The sequence below is a fragment of the Aphelocoma coerulescens genome, chromosome 6 (assembly GCF_041296385.1).
Source record: "Aphelocoma coerulescens isolate FSJ_1873_10779 chromosome 6, UR_Acoe_1.0, whole genome shotgun sequence".
In the NCBI taxonomy this organism is placed as follows: domain Eukaryota; kingdom Metazoa; phylum Chordata; class Aves; order Passeriformes; family Corvidae; genus Aphelocoma; species Aphelocoma coerulescens.
In genome coordinates, this window is record NC_091020.1 from 20837250 (window position 1) to 20857011 (window position 19762).

The 19762-nt window shown below is 40.0% G+C and overlaps 1 protein-coding gene across 2 annotated transcripts; it reads right to left on the minus strand.

The window, feature by feature from the left end:
* Positions 1-5812: 5812 nt before the first annotated feature.
* Positions 5813-17925, minus strand: CEP55 (centrosomal protein 55). 2 transcript variants are annotated; one of them, XM_069020425.1, is made up of 8 exons: positions 17656-17925; positions 15119-15406; positions 12894-12938; positions 12007-12145; positions 9876-10189; positions 8821-8892; positions 8082-8207; positions 5813-6267 (listed from the first exon to the last, which is right to left on the minus strand). In XM_069020425.1, exons 1-8 carry the CDS (start codon positions 17836-17838, stop codon positions 6253-6255), a joined length of 1182 nt encoding a protein of 393 aa, XP_068876526.1. In that variant the 5' UTR covers positions 17839-17925; the 3' UTR covers positions 5813-6252. The 2 variants fall into 2 exon arrangements, with proteins under 2 accessions (XP_068876526.1, XP_068876525.1); XM_069020424.1 differs by having other exon boundaries at positions 5813-7634.
* Positions 17926-19762: the final 1837 nt, after the last annotated feature.

Genomic DNA, 19762 nt, shown 5'->3' on the forward strand with positions numbered 1-19762 from the left:
GTTAATAGTGTGGTTTTACCTGTGTGAAAATGTGGGAGGCATTAAGAGGACAGGGGGAGTGGAGGTGGGGCAGCTGGAAATGGTAGCACAGATAAATGCAAATTTTGTTATGAATAAAATCTTTAGCCCCTTTCCCATTAGTGGAAAGTTAAATTAGAAACTGGCCCTGTCCATTCAGGGTAAAAGTAAACATATTTGAAACAGAATAGGGGAAAGGAGACAGGAGTGAAACATCCAAAGCTGCATTATTGAAAAAATAGATACTTTCAGTCAGGAAGGAAAGGATTGCCAGAGGAGCAGAAGGTTTGAAAATGAGATGATGTGTGGAAGTATCTGGGTAGACCTTTGATCTTCTTTAGAAAGGATCACCTTTAGCTTTGGTCCTTAGGTGTGAGTGTCAACCTTACTTGGCATAAGCCTGTTGTTTGCTCAGGAGAACCTAAGTAAAATGCTGCTTTTGGTATGCTATTAGTGAGTGAACTTCGCACTGACCTGTGTACAAAGTCCTGGGGACAGCAGAGGTGTGAAGAAACATGCACGTTTCCGTCAGGTTTGATCAAACCAATGGGGGCTCCTTGCAGGAGCAAAAATACTCTTGATTACTCATGGGTCTAATGGATCCATTATCTAAAAGAGTAGCTTTCTTTTCCCTCCCATGAAGTACAAAAGTTGTATTTGCTGTTGGGTAGGTCTAATCATAGCAACCATCACAACGTGAAATCTGAGGAAGAGAGGAATCGTAACTTCAATAGAGCTACTCTGGCTTTACTGTAATAGGTGGATGCTGTGGTGTGGTATGTGCACCACATGCTTATGACAAGGAAGTGATTAACAGAATGCCTGGAAACCTGACATGATTGCTTAACTTATATAATTTTTTTTAACCTATGTTTGCTTTAATGCTCAGAGTCAAACATGGAGTCAATTCTGATTTCATTGTGCTAAGTTAAATTAAAGCTGCAGAGACCTCTGTGGAGCTGGTTTGCCTAACCTAGCAGGGAAAAATCTTGTTTCCTTTTTTGTGGGTGTTTTCTTCATCCCTAATGAAAGCCCAAGCTTTGGCCTTCTCTGTCGCAGAAAAGGGCTGTGTTACCTGATACCATTAGTCAGGCTCTGCTTTTCAGATTGTTCCCCTGGCAACCATGAACTGTTGTGACAGATGGGGATCGATCAGCTTATTTATTTCTTAAGCATTAAGAAATATTCCCAGAGAGAGGGACCGCTTGGGCTAGGTGACTCTGGGAGATGGGAGTTCTTTTTCCATTTGGACATGATCTAGTAAGGGGTTTTGTCTTATTTATGCATCCTCTTGCATGTAGATTGGGTATTTAAGTCTTTGGATCTACAGGTGCACCTGCATCACAATGGGTAAACAGCACTGACCTCTGTAACAGATATCTTGCACATTTAATGTTTGCTAAGTGGTATAAATTCATTTCATTAGAAATGTTGGCTCATTGTCTTCACAAGAGAGTTTGCAAGCTTGTAGATGACTCATGTCTCATTTTTAGCATACGTTTCAACCAAGGTTACCTTTCTATTTTCATATTTGCTCTTGCATATCACACTGCAGCTGTTCTGCTTCTAGATACTATGAATCCTGTGCTTAGAAGAAGTTACACCATTGTAAGGTATGTCTCAAATACAAGTCTGTTTTGATTTATTTTGCTTTTTAGGAAGTTTTTTAACTGCTCACCCATTTTATACTTTCATATCAGTGAGCCAAAGTGCTTACACCAATGTGAGAGGGACAATTTTAAACTTTTAGTGCAAATATAAATAGATCTGTTTGTTCACACATAGTAGCAAGTTCACACATTCCTTTGTCCACTGAAAATAGCTAGATGCTTCACTTAACGTCATCATGTCAAAAACGAATCCCTCTTTCTTCTGGGGCATGAGCAAGTCACTGTTTCTTCTGGGAAGTCTCATTTTGCTGGGGTCAGTATCCATCAGAAGCTGGCAAGCTTCCTGGCATAAGTGCCAGTGGCGCTGTAGTTTCAAGCTGTAGCAGCAGCAGCAGCACTACTGACCAAGGCCTCAGTCAAACGCAGAGCTGCGGATAACACTGTCAGTAGATGTGCTTTCTAATAAAAGCTGGGTCAGCTTTTGGTCCCCAAGACCACCAGAAATTTTGCCAGCATCAGCATTGAATGATTTCTTTGCGGCTCGCAGTAAGGAAGGGATGGATTTCTCTCAGAACCAAGTGCAAATTAAGAACATAATCCATGTAACACAGAATTCCCCTGGAAGGTCATGTTTTCTGTTTTGCTGCATGTTAACCAAGTGACTCAGCTCCAGCTAAACTGTTATAACTAAATGAGATTGTTTCTGAACAGTTTTAGAAACTGTATTACACTGACACATCTAGCCCATGGATTTAGGGAGTTTATCAGTGAATACCGGGTACCAGAAGGGTTTGTTTGGATATTGCAGGATCTGGGAGAACACTTTTACCAAGGAACTGAGACCCTGAGTGAGTTTTTTGCAGTTGGATGTTAAAGTGCCACTAGAGGCACTTTGCTTAACTTTCAGGTGTGCATTAAGTTAATTACATTCCTGCTAATGAGCTTTGATGCACAGACATCAAAACAAAACAAAAGCTATGGTGAATGTTTGAAGGATTTACAAACTAAATCACCAGCCTCTCATGCTCAGGAGATGTACTCAGACATTCCCTGAACACATTGTTCTGCTGGGATGTATGCTGTGCAGAGATCACAGATATCATTTTTTCCTCTCATAGTCAAGAACCCAGTGATTAGAGAATGCTCTTATTCGTGAAGTTTAAGGAGAATCAGCTTGCTTTTCTTTCCCTGATGTCTCATCTTAGAAGAGTAACTTGTTGGGAGCAACAGGGGTTCTTCAGGTCAGAACTGGGATAGCAACTTTACTTTTAAAAGCCACATATTTCTGAAATAAGGTCTGCAGTGCCTGTCTGCTGCAAAGAACATCTGTCTATATTGTCAGGCTTCTCCTTAGCTAGCATTAAGCTAGAGCTGGAGAAACAGAAAAATCAGTCTTGCAACAGCAGTGGAAGTTCAAATAATGCTTTAAATTTTGCTGTAAACCTTTCTGGCTTCCCTAATGTAATGCTAATCATGTTATTTCTCACACTGTTTATGGTTTTCATTATCAGTGGCCATTTGAGATGACTGATGTGACTTGGAGCTTCCCATAAACTGAGTCTGGAAAGCATGTATGCCTTAATTAGGCTGTAGAGTTTTCTATCTAGTTGAATGAGATTATACTGACCCTACCAAGCTTGTTACATTGATAAAACCAGTACTTTCACTGACACAGTGTGGACATTCACCAGTCTGTAACTGATGAGGGAAATTAAACCTGGTTGCACTTCCATCAAGAAGGCAGCTGGGTATCACCAAGATAAGGTCCCAGGCTTCTTTCTTACAGGATATTTTGAAGCACCTTATCTTGCTCTATCTTTTTGGAACTATGAATTCAGTATAAAATACAGAAAATTTTGGTTGGTCATAGAGACGGCAAAATGTCGTCCCTGTATGTCCCTGAGTGCTGGTGGGGAGCTCTGTTCCATATGTGATGGGGGTGTGAGGGGAGATCTCACTTCATGGATACATGTCCTGTTTGAAGTCTGCTTTTTTTGTGAGAGGCACATTTGACATTGACAATGTTAGAAGAGCATTTACATCTGTGACTCCTCCAGAGCATCTCCTTTTTGTGCACAGCCTTTCTTGAGCAGTCACATTTCTCACTGGCTGGCTTGCCCAGTTTTCTGAATCTTCTTCCTGGAGCACCTTATGGAAGGGGAGCCTAAATGCCCCAAATACCAAAGAACCAGACACTGTGTTTTGTTAAAACAATATGGGAATGAGGCACTTCCCAGTAATAAGGAATTAAGTGACATCAAGTTGTGTTTGTGTCATTTATGCTGTTTTTCAGCAGGATAGTGATGCATGAGTGCTGAAACAGCTTTGTCTGCTTAGACTAGAAGTTTATACAGATATAGGAATACCAGTAATTTTCCAGTTGAGAAACATGAGATTAAACTGTTTTAATGACTTCTGGTGCAGTAGTTACTAATTTAGCATGTAGTGAAATAACATGAAGAGTCAGTGCAGAAGAACCATTGTGGCTTTTTAATTTAAATCTTATTGTGTCTTTTTTTCCTGCAGGTCTTTAGGTGTCATTAAAAACAGGGCTTCAAGGCACTGTGAAAAATCAGTGGCTGATGTCACTGACCCAAGCCAGACTTGCCTGTCAGGGAGAGTTTAGGTAGTTACATAAGCGTCCCCATAAATCTCCAGTGGTGGAGATTTCAGAGCCTAAGCAATGTGTTTCACTGCTCATCTACTCCAACCACCAGAAAGATTTTCCTTATCTGTTGCAATTTTGAACATGTTACTCTTCTCATTGAGCATTGGAAGAATACTTACAGCTTACATTTTTTTCTTTCCTCTGTATGAATTTTTGTCATTTTTAAATGTTTTTTTCTAGACTGGATAAGCCTGGTTCTTCCATGAATTTGATCAGAAATCTGGAAGACTTCTACTACATTCTTATTAGTCTGAATTGTTCTTGAAGTACAATAGTCAAAATCAACATAACTGTGTGAAAGATGGCTCAAAACCAAGACTAAAAGCTGCACAAGCAAGTAAATTATTAGAAGTTGATTCATTGATATAGGAAAAATAACAGAACCATCTTTCAGTTTTTATTTCACAAGCAGCTCTCCTTATGGAAGAAAAATTTGTGGAGTTTTAGCTGTCTTTCCAGCCACCCAACATTGCATCAAAACCATTTAATTTGCTGTTAAAAAAAAAAAAAACAGTGTGAAAGCTAGGATTTATGAATATACTAGTGTTGGTAAACCATTGTATTAGCCCCCAAGTTTCCCTAGATCAACAACTTCAAATAATGCAGACTTTCTGCTTGGTTGAAATTCAATTACTTGAAAGGGACAAAACAGAAAAAGGCTCCTGAAATTGTAAACCCAAAGTGCTTGAAGTAACAAAAACATTGCTGTTGCTTCCCACCTTAAAAAGAACTATACTTACAGCTAATTAATTATTACCAGTCAGGTGAGCATGTTAGGCACAAACTTCTCTTTCCTACATATAACTAAAGAGAGGAGCAGCAGATCTTTGTTAACTTTCAGAATAAAAAAACTCAAACTGAGATTTCTTAGCTTCTGAGGAATGGAAAAAAAGCACTGATATGATCTGCATATGTTATAAAGTTGGAGTTTTATAGTTGGTTTTAATTACATATAAGTGATGACAATAGTATTTGTGGGTCTGCTTTCGAAGTAAGTGTTTTACTTCACTAGAATGTCATTTTGATATTTTTAAACATGTACCACATTAATGACCTGTATAAATTTATCAGCAAGAGGGTTTTTGTACTTAAGTGTAATATTTATCAGGTAGGACTAAATCCACTGTTAAAATTCAGGAAAGGTGGAATGAACAAGACTTTTTAAAGGTTATCACAACTTTCCGAGTCTCCCTCTACCAGCTTCTAATGTGGAAGTGTTTTGTGCTAATTTAAGAAAGCTTCAGAACTACTGAAGAGTGCTGACCTGTAGTAGGCAAACCTATTTCATTTATAATACATAAAAGATCAGGATTTCCTTTTGCAGAAACTCTGCTGAGTATGCAGCTGAGAATAGAATACTAGCTGATTAAGGTGTTGTTAAAAGACAAACTAACTTAAACTTTCAAAAGTAGTTTAATTAGAGATTAAAATTATTAGGCTACAATGAAAAGCATAGCTATTATCCTGAATTAAAATATTTTTTAAAAGATATGAAATTAAGACTATTTCCCTCATGGCAAAACCTTGAGATTCTGAAGCACAATTTCTCTTTTACTCGTTAGTTTATCATATCTTTGGTCAGAAAACCTGTTGCTAGCAGTTGAGCAAATTGTCAAATACAAAGATTAGCCTGAGAAAGTCAGTGGAATTGAAAAGTGGATAGTGGCTAATACAGTAAATCTGGCTGAGATATTTCAGGTATAAAGATAATAGCTTTTAATATTTTCTGTCTCATGAACACTGGATTTAATTGAGAATAACATCACTTGGTAATATAAGTGATTAAAAATAACTTGGAAAGCACCTTCATATTTAAGTTTTAACCATCAGGGATTAAGGTGAACATCATGGGGTAAATGCATGCAGTTTTGCAGCAAAGCACAACAGAAAAGGCTGAGACCAGCTAGCTGTCAGAATCAGCAGGCCAGAGAAAGATACCTGGGTATTTGTGTGTCCTCAGCAAACTGTAACCTGTAAAATAAGTAAATTTATTCTTAACTAGTGTATCTTTGTAAAATTTCTTCATTTTAATAATTTCCACAGAAATAACTTCTTGTTGGGACTTCACCACACATGAAAGGAACAAAATGCTCACAACACATTCAAGTTTACAGTAGGTGCTAGAGAAAAATAACACAGCAATTGCAAATCCATTAGGGATTTTTTTTGCCAGTTTCTAATTTGTTGCCAGAATTCATCACTAACTTGTGTTTTGTATTAATACCAAAATACAGGGACACTTCAAATCCACTAGAGCAATTTGTTAAAAACTTCACTTTGGGCCATTTGTCAAATCTAAGGTTGAATAACCGACATTTCCAACTTTAACCTCTAAAATACAGAAGCAAAACAAGTTTTAATTCAGTGTAATTCTATAGCCAAACTTCAAAAATGGCATCTGACATTGTCTGAAATATAAACTTTCTTTGGCACCAAGGAAGTTTGTGTTTGCTAGGAAGTTGGCTTTTCTTAGATTAAACCTTGGTCAGCATTTTAGTCACCCCTAACTGTGGCTCAGGATAGTCAGCTATTTAAGATTGATGTTTTCAACATTAATCTTAAGCAGCAAAGATCCAACATGGTCCTCCTGAGTTTCTGTGTATCAAGATGTTGATATATTCCACATGTATTTGATATATAACACATATATGTATATACACACTACACATTTATGCATATACCATGTATAAATAAATATATATATAGTGCACCTACAAGGGCCAAAAATCTTTTGCAGCTATTCTTGTCAGTTAAGGTACAAGCACAATCATCAGGATTCTACAACCAAGAACTGGGTATGCCAAAACTAAAATATAGTCTGACCCAACAGTTGTGCTTTTACTATTCTTACATTTAATAGTGCAAAAAGAAAAAAAAAGTCAGTAGTTTACTATTTTAAATATTCCTAATTCTAAAAATATTTCTGTTTGCAACCAGAAAATGCAGTAGCTGTTTTGCAAAAACATGAGGTAAAATACTGAGGTCAAATTACAATGTTAATACTGTTTTTGTGGAACTGAATTATAAAATTAGCAGTCCTTTATAGGACTTTAAGAAAAAAGCTTTAAAAGATCTTTTGCCAAGCATATTGGCAGCATATATGAAGCAAATATAGTAAGTCCATTTGGAGCTCAAGCTGTACAGATGTCAATGTGTGCTAGTAATTCTCTATGCTGGCTTGTTGGATATGCCACTTTACATCTGGGACACTCGAGGAAACTTTCATTAAGGCAGCTGGAATGTTTCAGGGGAGGACTTCTGTCATATGTGGTCAGCTTCTTGTCAAATACAGCTCGCAAATCTTCTTGTGGTTCCACGCGTCCAGATGCCCGGAGTTTCTGGAAAAGGAGGAGCTTCACTGTGAGACTGGGGCATGCATGCACTGATCAAGTACTGTAGGAAAATATATTAAGGCCTGATGGCACACAAGCCTTGTGTGTGTTACAGCACTAAGGACTGTGCCCTGTTCACTAGCAACAAGTCTGAGTGGAAGCACATTGCAGCTTTGTCATGGTGCAACAGACAAAACTGGGTCACTACAAAATACAGAGTGTTCCCTGCTCAGCACCCTGACTGCTCTGGAGCTCCTGCTGCAGTACTCCTGCTCCATGCATGCTGGAGAGAAAAGCAATGCCTGCCTGCCTGGCACAGGGCTCTGCACCTTGGGGAAACAGACATAAAGGATGGAGGAACTCTTAATGCTTGAAATGAGATCCCAAAGTAAGCAGATGTATGTTTATGCAAAATCCCTGACTAAATTCAACTGCAAGTTACTCAGTACATACCAGAGGTTCCAGGTAGGTTATTTTCTCCTTGGCCTTGTGCAGCTCCTTGAGAACTTGGTTTAACTGATGCTTCAAGTTCTGGCGATCAAGCTTTCCATTCTCTAAGTCTGTGGTGCATATCTGGATCTGACAGCCCCACAAAGTGAAAAGTTAAAGTCAAAGTTACTATGAATTGGGAGGAATGTTTCCCATTTGTATATTTAAAGTCAGTTTTGCTCTGCAATAACATCTTAAAATGGGATTAAAACAAAACTTTAAATGAAAAATTAAAAATTCACTACAGTGAAATTCACACATGCCCAGTTACTAAAATCTCCCTTAGCAGAGGTGCAGTATAAAGACATTTTGGTTGGAGGGTGTTTCAGTTTCAAATAAAGAAAACAGAAAATATGGCAATGCAATTATTTCTATAACTATATCAAAAATATATTACAAAACTTCAATTAGGTGATTAGTTTTAGGGTGTTTCCTGTGCCTTATCTGAGGCTGTAACTGTAGAACAAGTGATTGTGGAGAAAATAGCATCAGGTTTGATCATACCCTCTTATCAGTACAAGGTTACAGATTTTCCTCCTGACAGATGTGTCAAAATTTTTAGAAGAGATTATGCATGGTTGAATATTCACACCTAGCATTACTTTATTTAATATACTAATCATTCTTAAATGTGAAGTTAGTCTAGAAAGACTTTGTGCCTAACACAGATTAAATATCAGCACTTTAGCACATAATTTGGTACCTGTTGTTCCAACAAAGCTATTCTTGTGTGTTCTGCCTCCTGTTTGAGCAATGATTTACGAAGAAGTTGCACCTACAAGGCAGATGAACATTTGTAACAAACACCTTCCATATACAATAGTTAATAAAATAATTAATAAAAAATAATTAATTTATAATGGGATGGAAGCAAACTCTTACATTCCAATGCCAACAGAAAACGTATGCCTGTTATGCGACAGCCAAACTCAATTCAAATCTCTACTTCCCCAAGGAAAACCCTAGTGAAAAATTGTTATTGCACTGAGAAGGTGGAATGCAGGATGATGTTATTGTTAAAAAAAAGAAACCAAAAACTGAAGCCTCCTAGGTGATTGCCAAGGTACTGACAAAAATATACTCACAAAACCTATGTTTGCACTAACATGATATGATGTTAATAAAAAACAAACAATGCCGCTTTTTTTTAATTTAAGAGAACAAGTTTAAGGGTCAGAAAGTACTATACTATAATCATTAAGTAAATGCATACATTAAAATGTCCTCTGCTTTCAGTATGTATCAGCTTTTATGATAATGCTGTTGGTTCAGCTTCAAAAAAAAAATAAACATCTTTTAATCACTATTAACCAGTGAGAACCAGCCTGTGTTTAGAGAGCTTAACTGTTCTGGTTTTGGCCTACTTTGGTGTCTAGTAAATTTTATTCTCTTATTCTAAATATCAGTTGTATTGTAGCTGCCAGGTGACAGCAAATATTAGTGGTATTCCATAGGAGTGCATGATAAAATGAATTTTTACCTTTCTTGTTCTCATCTACTATTAGTCGTAAGGATGAACTATATTAGAATCAATTCAATATTTTCTCACTTCTCTTTCGTGTCCCTTAAGACCAGGGAAATGATAGAACAAAGAAGTTCCTTGTTTAAACAATTCAGTTTTAACCACAAGGACATGAGTCTAGATCTATGTGAAGAAGAGTTACCAGAGAGAGGGATGGGCCATTCTGATTAACTATGAATTTTCATCTCTCTTGATTCTTTGCTAATGATCTCAAACCTCCAAATCCATCCACTTACCTGACATAAAAGATCTTCAGACTTTTCTTTTTCTTCTCTGAGCTGTTCTTTGATAGTTTCATTTTCTTGTTTTAGTCTTTGCACTTTCTCTTTCATTTTATTTTCATTTTCTTGAGTCTTCACTTCAGCAACCTGTTGTGACTGCAATAAGGCATTTAAACTCATCATTTCCCCTTGTGTTTCTTCATATGTCTTTCTGAGTTCGTTTAATTCCGATCTCAGCTGGGTTATAGTGCGTCTTTCAGTCTCAGGATCGCGCTTAGCAGTTACTAACAGCTGCTCACAGTATTCTTGCTTTTCCTCCTGTAGATGACCTTAATGAGTCAGCAATAACTGAGTTAGTAATGTGAAGAAAAAACCACTTAAAAATCAGAGCACTAAATCTTTAACAGCATTTTAAGGCTTATTAATAGAAATTGATGTAGTAGGCTATTGCACAGCTCAGATTAGAACTAAACTGTAGTTGAAACAGCTTTCAGTATTTATAATGCATTAAGTCTCCTTACCAATATACTTACTGGAAAACACAGCTCTTACAAGGCCTCATGCTGACACATGGGAATCTGACCCAGACACTGGATTCCTACTTCCACTTTTAGGCTCCTTAGCCAAGCTGCTGGCATTACTCCCTCCCAAGAGATACCCTTGAGGATGTGATGGATTCTACTTCAACCTTGTTGACCAAAGCCAGACTTCCTACTGTCTTTTGCAGACCATCTTTCCAAATAGTATGCCATAATTTACTTCTAAATAGCAAATAGAAAGGACTAAGATTGTTCTTTTGATTAAAAAAATGCTTGCTTCTTGGGCAGCAACTATTACTTAAAATAGAGTTAGAAAAATTTCTGTTTGTTGACCCAAGAAAAGTTTAGTAAGTAGGAAAATATTAAGAGGCAGACTGCAGAAATTCAGGAGTAATACAAAATATATGTAGAAGCAGAATGAGGGATGCAGAATTTCATGGGCTTTGCTGATTTTTGGCACTGTAAGTTTTGTGACTTTGATACTTTTCCGATGAACTAAGCCCTACCTTCTCATTAGCAATACTCCTTCATAGGGCAATGACACCCTCAGAGATAGGCCAAGTTTTTCCTTGGAAAAACTTGTCATATATACTTTCAACTTGTATAGCTAGGTTCTTAGAAACTTGGATTTCTGCTACTGCCTAGCTGCTTGAAGAGAGGAACTTTCTTACACCCTGACTTCTAGTCTCCTGGCTGCCCTTGCAGCAAAGCTTTGACTGCAGTAACTCTGGGGTACATTTCCTGGTGAGCTGAGTCTGCCTCCCTCTAAAAATACTGTTCGTAGATTAGCACCAAAACAAGATTATGATGATATTTTACTGTTTTCCAGAAAGATTCAAACAGCAATACAGAAACCAAGCCACTGCCCGTGAATTACTAAGTGGCAAGTCTGTGGGTATGCTCTTACTCCACATGATGCTAGTTCTGTTTAGTGAATTTACTTTGCAGGTCAGTTGCAGCATGCATGAAATTAATAATTGATAATAAGCCTTCTGGTTCTTCTGCTCAATATGATTTAAATTTTATTAATACTGAGAGGGTGTGCCTTATTGAGGAACTGCACAGCAAGGAAGTGAGCTGTAGGTGGCCAGATCCTTATTGTGAAACACTGCTTTGGAGAGATGCCAAAACCTATCACAGGTTTTCTTGCCCTGTAACAACTGTCCAAGTGAGTAAAGAATGTGGCAATCTTGAGTCATTTTTATAATATTTATTTTGAAAAAAGTAAATTAAAAAAAATCTGATCCACACCTAGCTAGTAAATCCTTAATGCTTCCATTATGTCGATTGAAAGTGTACTTTGAAGGATGGGAGACGTACATCTATTTGCCTCAACACTTTCCACAAACAGAGAGGTTGTTAATAGAGTGTCAAGGCTGTTAAAAACCATCTTTGAAGAGGATAAGAACAGGAACTACTGTTGGTCAAGTAACATAGCTAGATAGCAGAAAGCAGAGAAATATTATTTAACCAAGTTTTACCATTAAGCAGGCAAAGTGTTGAGAACGAAGTCTTGATTTTAAGTGTGCTATAATTAGTTTTCAGAAAATTTATTCTACAGACAATTATGGTTTGGGTCACTTGTGGGGAAAAAAGAAAGTTGATACCTTCTGAATTTGATTTAGATTCTTGTTGGCTAACTATTTCTGCCTTCTGTTCAAGTTCAAAGATCCTTCCAAGCAATCCCCTGACATATGCTTCCCGTTGCTGGTCATACAGTAGCCACTGTTGGTTTTTCTCAAGAGCCTTCATGAAAAGAAACAGAAGAACAACAAAAAAGTCTCTGCTAAGTATTCAGATTTTAAAAGTATTTGTCTTACATCTTAAAAATATTGGAAGTTATATATATTACACAGTTTAAAGATAAGCTAGTTAAGTCTGCTGCAAATTGTAGTAATCTGTACAATAAATAAATAAATAAATCCATCTTCATTTGGAAAGTTAAGTCAGGATGCTGAGCATAAGTTAAAACTGCAGCAATGGGAAAATTACTTAAGAATAAAGGCTTTCATGAGTCATGTCTAGATTATGAAGAATTAGCTTTTCAATCTCAAATATAAAATAACAGACCTTGAAAATGGAATAAAATAGAACTGTATCACTGCAATTTAGTTTGTAAGAACAAGGTACTTTTTAGCTGCTTGGCTCATAGACTTATTCAGCTTGGAAGGGACCTCAGGTTTCTGGTCCAACCTCATGCTGTCCCAGGCAGTGTCAGGTTCCTAGAGGCTCCTGATTTGTCAGCCACCACTTTGTTCTGATGTTCCAAGCAAGGTCTTTCAAGACGATTTAAATCTTAATTTTTTCTTTTGGAAGTTTTTGGGTTTTTAAATTTAAATTATTGCCTTGTCACAAAATAATTTTAGGGATTATATTTTAGAGAAAAACATACCCTCTGAGGTCGCATACTACCCAAAAATGTACATGATGATAATTTGCATTCTTCTGCATCTCAATACAGACGGTATGCACTTGAAATGTACAGGGAACTTACATCTTTCAATTGTCTTTCAACTTCAGTGCTGTTTGTTGCAGCTTCCTGCAGACAAAGAACAACTTGTTAGTGTTGTTTCAAATAGATGGCTGAAACAGCAAAGCTACTCCTGTATAACTATTAATCTCACATAAATAGCATAAGAATATTTTAAAAATTAAAACAGCTGTGCATTTTGTGTTTAAAGATCTTTATAGTTGGTTGTTGGGTTTTTGTTTTTGAAGTATACAAGTTATGTAGAAAGCCATTTCATATATTTAAAATAGACTCTTCTGCAAGATATGGGAGAAAGATTTACATGGAATTTATTCCATAAGTCTGCTACTCATAATTACATTAAAACATTTCCTAAGGAAACCATCATGCATTTTCTGTTGAACTGCTGTCTTGGAAATCCTAAAGGGTGTTCCTCAAAGAGCTTTTGAAAAACGAAGATATTTAAGGGTATTATATAAGTGCACAAAGAGAGGTAAATGTTTCTTCTATTTTTGTATCCTCATACATTTGACAATAACCCAGACATACAGGAGTTGCTGGGGAAAGCCAGGGACCTCGATGCTTCCCTGGGATAACAGGAAGACTGTAAACATCTGGGAAATTGTGCAAGCCTGTCTGGAAGCATAAGGACAAACTGCCTGATTTTCTGAGACCTGATCCACAGGACAGTGAGTATGACTCATGTTCATGTATGAGTAGGAGAGTTTTTGAGACCCGTCTTAAACTAGAGAGCAGTTACACAGTCCTATTTCTTCTCTGCATGACACAAAGTGTTTATGAAATTGTGTAGGTATAAGTCAGAGGGAACTTCAATGAGAAAAAAAAATGTAGATTACTACCCAAATTTTCTACGGGTCTTGGAACATGATTTACAACAACCTATAGCTGAAAAATACAGAACTTTGAATGCAATTATTAAACTTCAACACTTCCTAATAAAAAATACAATTTAGAGACACTGAACTTGTTTCTATGAACATTAGAATCCTGCCTCAGTGAAAACTTTCCCAAAATTGTGTCATAAAACTGTTGTTTCCATTTCAGAGCTCGTATGCCACCTGGCAGTTTCAAGCAGCATTGCTACACTTGTTTTCAAGTTCTCCAAGATATCCAGTCAAAACATCATTGTACTCTGTTGATAAATCAGTTAAAAATTTAAAAGAAAACTATGGTTTTAAAGTAATACATGTTTTGGTGGTTTATTGCCAAAAATATAATGAAAATCTATTTATTTAACATACATTTTAACACCTCTAACGAAGTTCAAAGTCTCTTAAAATTTAAAATACGTTGCATTTAAAGCAGTATTTCTCAGTATACTGCATTATTAGAAGTACTATATATACATGTATCATCATTCAAAAGTAGTAGATGAAGATACTCTGTCATGTATTTGGCTATAGCAGAATTTCTAGAAATTGCTCAACTCCCGTGTAGCGTGCAGGGAACCAGCACCATCTGCAGGTCAAAAGCTGGAAAAGACAGACTTACAGGCACCTATTTTTAGGCACCTGTGCCTAAACAAGGTCCCTGTGCCCCTCACAGAGATACCACGGTATTTTCTAAAGAACATTAGAACGGGCTGGGGGTGGAAAAATAACTGTAGAATCCTCAGTAGACTTGTAAATACTGCCAAGGATTGGCACCATACCTATTGACCACTTTACATGAGAGGAGACACTCATTATTCCTATCTTATATCACAGTGAAGAATTTACCACGTGTGATGCCATAGAAAGTACAGACAATTAGTTTTAACAACTGAGACACAAACGAGGATTCATAAGAACAGAGAGAGGAAAGATATTTTCATGACTGAAGCTGAATTAGGTGAGGAGCTGAGTTTGTCTTTATTTGTGCCCCACTGCGGCCTTCTCACTCTGTCTAATCACTGAGCACACAAATCAGAGAAGGGCACTGTTGCTTAAGCAACAGTGGATCATCACATGTAGTATCACAAGTCACACTGCCTGTGTGTGAGCTTGAATAAGGGACCTTGCAATACAGCAGGAGAGAATTCCCTCCCCCACTGCGTTGCCTGAAGTTGTGCTCTCTGACTGTTCCTCATGTAGAGTTCAATCTGGATACCATCTCGCTTCATACAATAATATTTCAGCATGCAACACAGCTTGTAAGAAAACTAAAAACCCATCCTGTTTTATGACAGGTATTGGTGCTTAGTGGGCACAAATTCCAATTTGCAATTGCAATATTTCTTCAGTGCTTACCTGGGATGCCTGAGAAGTACTACTGGCTTTGTTCTCAAGATCAGAGCATTTTGCCATGACTGCAGATAAATTACATTTTAACCGGTTAATTTCTTCTGATAGAGAACAAAGTAACTGTTCTCTCCTTTCTGCTTCCTTTGTTTTTTCCTCTAGTTGATTTTGTAGTAAGGAGACTTCACTTTTCTTGGTTTTGGACTTCAGCTTGTCTTTCAGGTTTTGGATTTCTCTGTCCTTCTCTCCAAGAAGATGGTTGTATTTTTCTTTTTCTTTTTCAAGGGAAAGTATTTTCTAAATGAAACAGAATGAAAAGGAGTAAGTGTTAAGTCTATGAATCAAATGCATTAGCAAGTGTACAGTAGTGTGAGATGATCTGAGCAGCAGGGTCTGGTGGAAGGTGTCCCTGCCCATGGCAGGGGGGTTAGAACTAGGTGATCTTTAAGGTCTCTTCATACCCAACCCATTCTATGACTCTATGATACTCACTTTCAAAGTTCTCTCTTGGCCTTTAATTAGCTGAGAAAATTATTTTTAACTCAAAGCAGGCAATACTAGAGCGATTATCTGAACTATTTCAAGTGATAGTAAAACCAGTCTGAAACAGATGAAACGAGGAAAGAATACAAGGAACCAAATTTCACAGGCTTAGCAGGTACTCAGTTTTGCATATGAATAAAGATGACTATAGTATATAAGCCTTAAAACAAAAGCAGTACAAGAACTCCAAAACACTTCCAGCAAAGAGGTTGGTGCTACATTTCTTAGTATATTTCTTAGCATATTGGGTAGCTTTTGGGAAGCCTTCTTGCAAACTACGTGGCAGTAAGTTACAAGAGAGTTATTATAAAGCATTCAAGACAAGGATCCTGTTTTCCATATTATATGGCCCTGTAGCTTCAAAATGTGCTTAAGTAGATATTTTCCACATGCACTCTTTTTGCAGTAGGCCTCCAGCACAGGTAATCATTATACAGAATTAGTACTGCATTTAAGATGCCATGGGGCTCTGCATGAACTTTGGATGTGATAGCATTTAATTCTGTGTGAGAAAGGCTGATGTAGAAATCCTGCACGTTGACATCAAGTCATTAGAAAGAGAAACTGAAAGAAAGTTAATTCGAGAGAACCTCATTTAGGGAGTGGTTGAACACCACTGCTCACTAAAATTAAAATAGTGACACCAAAGAGTACCTGGTGTATCAAACACGATGTTTTTCCTAGTTTTTCCTAGTTTATAGGAAACCAGTATTAAGTAACCAACACCGAGCAAACAGCAACAGACTCAGCAAATACACTAAGGAATTTAGCCACAACTGTGCATGAGCTGCCCAGCCATAGCTCATCCTCAGCTTAGGACTTCTCATCTGACGTTGTGGCACAGACACATGACAAGCCCTTTTGTTAAAAAAAGTGGCCTAGAAATACTAGTGCGCCTAGTCTCCATTAGTTGTATCCTTTCCTAGAGTCTATCTGAAATTTCCCTGTCCTTCTTGGAAGCCTGACAGCATGTGACTAGGTCACATATTAAGTCTTGAACTTCTCTCTCTGCAGCCACAGGTTTACCTTGAGTGGAATAGTCATATAGACATAATGATGCTGTAATACTTTGCAGTGTCTTAGTTTTTGCTCTTTAGCTGCAATGGAAGAAAAATGTAGCGACCTGATGACAGTTTCAGTTACCTATAGCTGAGTGGGAGCTTGACAATTCAATTCAAACAAACACTCTGCACTTTTTGGCATGTTCTTAATCAAATGTTTGAGAACATAAAGTTCTTTTCAGGAAGTGCTTAAAATAATTCTCTGAGACATGTTCTATTGGACACGTGAGGACAGGTCTTAATGGACTAATTGGCACCTCTGGCCTCAGGTCTTTTTATCTACCAGCCTTGTCAGATGCGTGTGATTTTATTAGCTCAGCTATCATTGAAAAATATCTGAGAATGAAAGTGCCAAATTTAAAGTTTGTCTTAACTGTCTAACACTACTAAACCAGTCGTGACATCAAACGTTTTAAGAGGAAAGGTGGGGCTCTTGCTCCTGAGAGGAAAGATGTGCGCCAATGTCTTTACAAGCAATTTGATGGGTGTTAACGTCTTTGAAATGGGTCTTAATGCCTTTACTGACTTTGGGCAGCAGGTTCGTTACCAGGCCCAGACAGTCTGGTTCCTGATATAGACAAGGGTCTGCACAAGCCTGAACTTCGGGGTAAAACAGGAGGTTCAAGGGGCGATATGGGGTAGGCGGTTCGGGAAGGCTGCACCTTCCCAGTACCTCAGGCAGTGGGGAAAGGAAGAGGGCAACACGCGGCCGGGAGTTTAAGGAAAAAGGGAGGCTGCGCCCTCCGAAACCGCGAGAGAGAAAATCCCGAGGGCCTGTGCCCCAGTGGCCTCTCTCCCTTTATTTGAATTAAGTTGAAGGACTCCCGTGACTCCTTTTTGGACATAAACCTCTGGCGTTGGTAGATTTTCCTGACACTCCCGAGGCCGAGTGCCGTATCCGTGGGACACGGCCTGCGCTGGCTCAGGGAGAGCCCGGCTCACCTGAAGGAGCCCGCTCCTCTCCGGGTCCGTCATTTTGCCTCTTCCTGTGGCGACTTCCTCCATGGATTTCCTCGGGGCAGCGCCCTCCTGCTTACCCTTCTCGAGCCCACTGTCAGCTCTGGAGCTGCCCGACTTCAGGCCCCCCTTGCCAATAATTCGATCTATGGCGGTCTTGGCGTTCATCTTTAGGCGCCTGTAGAAACCAAACGAGGCTCTACGGAACAGCGATCCCTTCTAGCGGGCGGGACAAGGCTTCCGACAGCTGGGGTCTAGCGCAGGCTGCGCGGGCCCTCCCGGATCCCGCGGGGCTCAGAGGGGTCACGGCCCGGTGCGGGGACACGGCCCGGTGCGGGGTCACGGCCCGGTGCGGGGTCACGGCCCGGTGCGGGGACACGGCCCGCCGGCGGCTCCGCACGGCCCCGGCCCAGCGCCGCTTCCGGGAGTTTGAATCCCGCGGCTCCAACTCGTCACTTCCGGGAGTTCCGCGCGGTGCCCGCGGCGCGGTGGCGGCAGGGGTGGCTGTCCCGCGGGGGTGGCTGTCCCGCGGGGGTGGCTGTCCGGCAGGGGTGGCTGTCCGGCGGGCGTGGCTGTCCCGCAGGGGTGCTGTCCCGCGGGGGTGGCTGTCCCGCAGGGGTGGCTGTCCGGCGGGGGTGGCTGTCCCGCAGGGGTGCTGTCCCGCAGGGGTGGCTGTCCCGCAGGGGTGCTGTCCCGCAGGGGTGGCTGTCCCGCAGGGGTGGCTGTCCGGCGGGGGTGGCTGTCCGGCAGGGGTGGCTGTCCGGCGGGGGTGGCTGTCCCGCAGGGGTGGCTGTCCGGCAGGGGTACTGGCCCGCAGGGGTGGCTGGCCCGCAGGGGTGGCTGGCCCGCAGGGGTGGCTGTCCGGCGGGGGTGGCTGTCCCGCAGGGGTACTGGCCCGCAGGGGTGGCTGTCCGGCAGGGGTGCTGGCCCCTCGTGTCGCCGCCTCGTGTCGCTGCCCGGGCCGTGCCGTCCCCGCCTCCGCCGCAGGGGCTCCCAGCAGCGGGGTGCGGGAGGGTGGAGCGCTGCGCCGTGGTGCTCGGGATGAGTCTGTAGGGTCTGCTCAGTGCTGTCTCTTACGTGTCTCTAGCCTCGTTCCTCTCTGAACATGTGTGTTTTTTCTTATCCAGAAATCCTCCTCATCTACCCGAAATCGAATAGTTTTAGGAATTACAAAGCAAGCTAGGATGGTTCTGATGTGACCATGTAAAAACTAGGCTGAACTGCGCTCACTTGTGACTCATTTTGCTCCATCTTGCTGGCTTCCCCTCTTCTGTCTCCTTGGGGACACGTGCGGCAGTAGCTGTGTGAACCTCTCGGGTTTTTATATCTGTTCACAGCTGAGAAAAACTAACTCTGAGCACGGGGGAGCTCAGAGCTCTTGTGCTTGTCATGTAAGTGTTACCTAGTTCATGTTACCGGAGTGTTCGTGCACGTGTTTATGTTAAGACAGAACATTCATATATGCCTCCGAACAATACAGAGTGTCTTGTCACCTTTATTTTTTGTTTTGCACGCATTTCCTTAATACTTTTTAATTTTTAGTTATGGATACATATTTCAATAATTCCTCAAGAAATCTATATCGAGGATGTTCCATGAGAAAGCTGCAGTGTTTGCTATGGAACACATCGTTGTTCCAGAATGCAACAGGAGGGGGAGGACTCACACTAGTTTTGGGGATCATCGCCAGTTTGTGACTTGGCTGGCACGGAGACAAACCAAAAGCATTTGCAAACAATGAAGTTCTAAAAATTAGGAAGAAAAATATAAGCCATCGTGAAATTTCATACCTTGGTATACCAAGAGGCAGATGGGATTTACCTCGAATTCTAGAGTCGTGCTTAATGCTCATGTTGCTTAATGCTTATTCTTGCCTTGGTTTCTGACGAGAGATTTATCACGCAGTTTAAAAATAAAAGCAGCAACAACAAATCTGAGTTTTTGCAACGTGCCCTTTCTGTCACAGGATTTCACTAGCGAGAGCTCTTTCTGTGCAGCAAGAAAAAACCTGGTGTCAGTTTACAGGACTTTTTTTTTCCCCATGGCTTTGAGTAGCTAGTCCGTCATAGATCCACCCATAGATCTCCTTTGC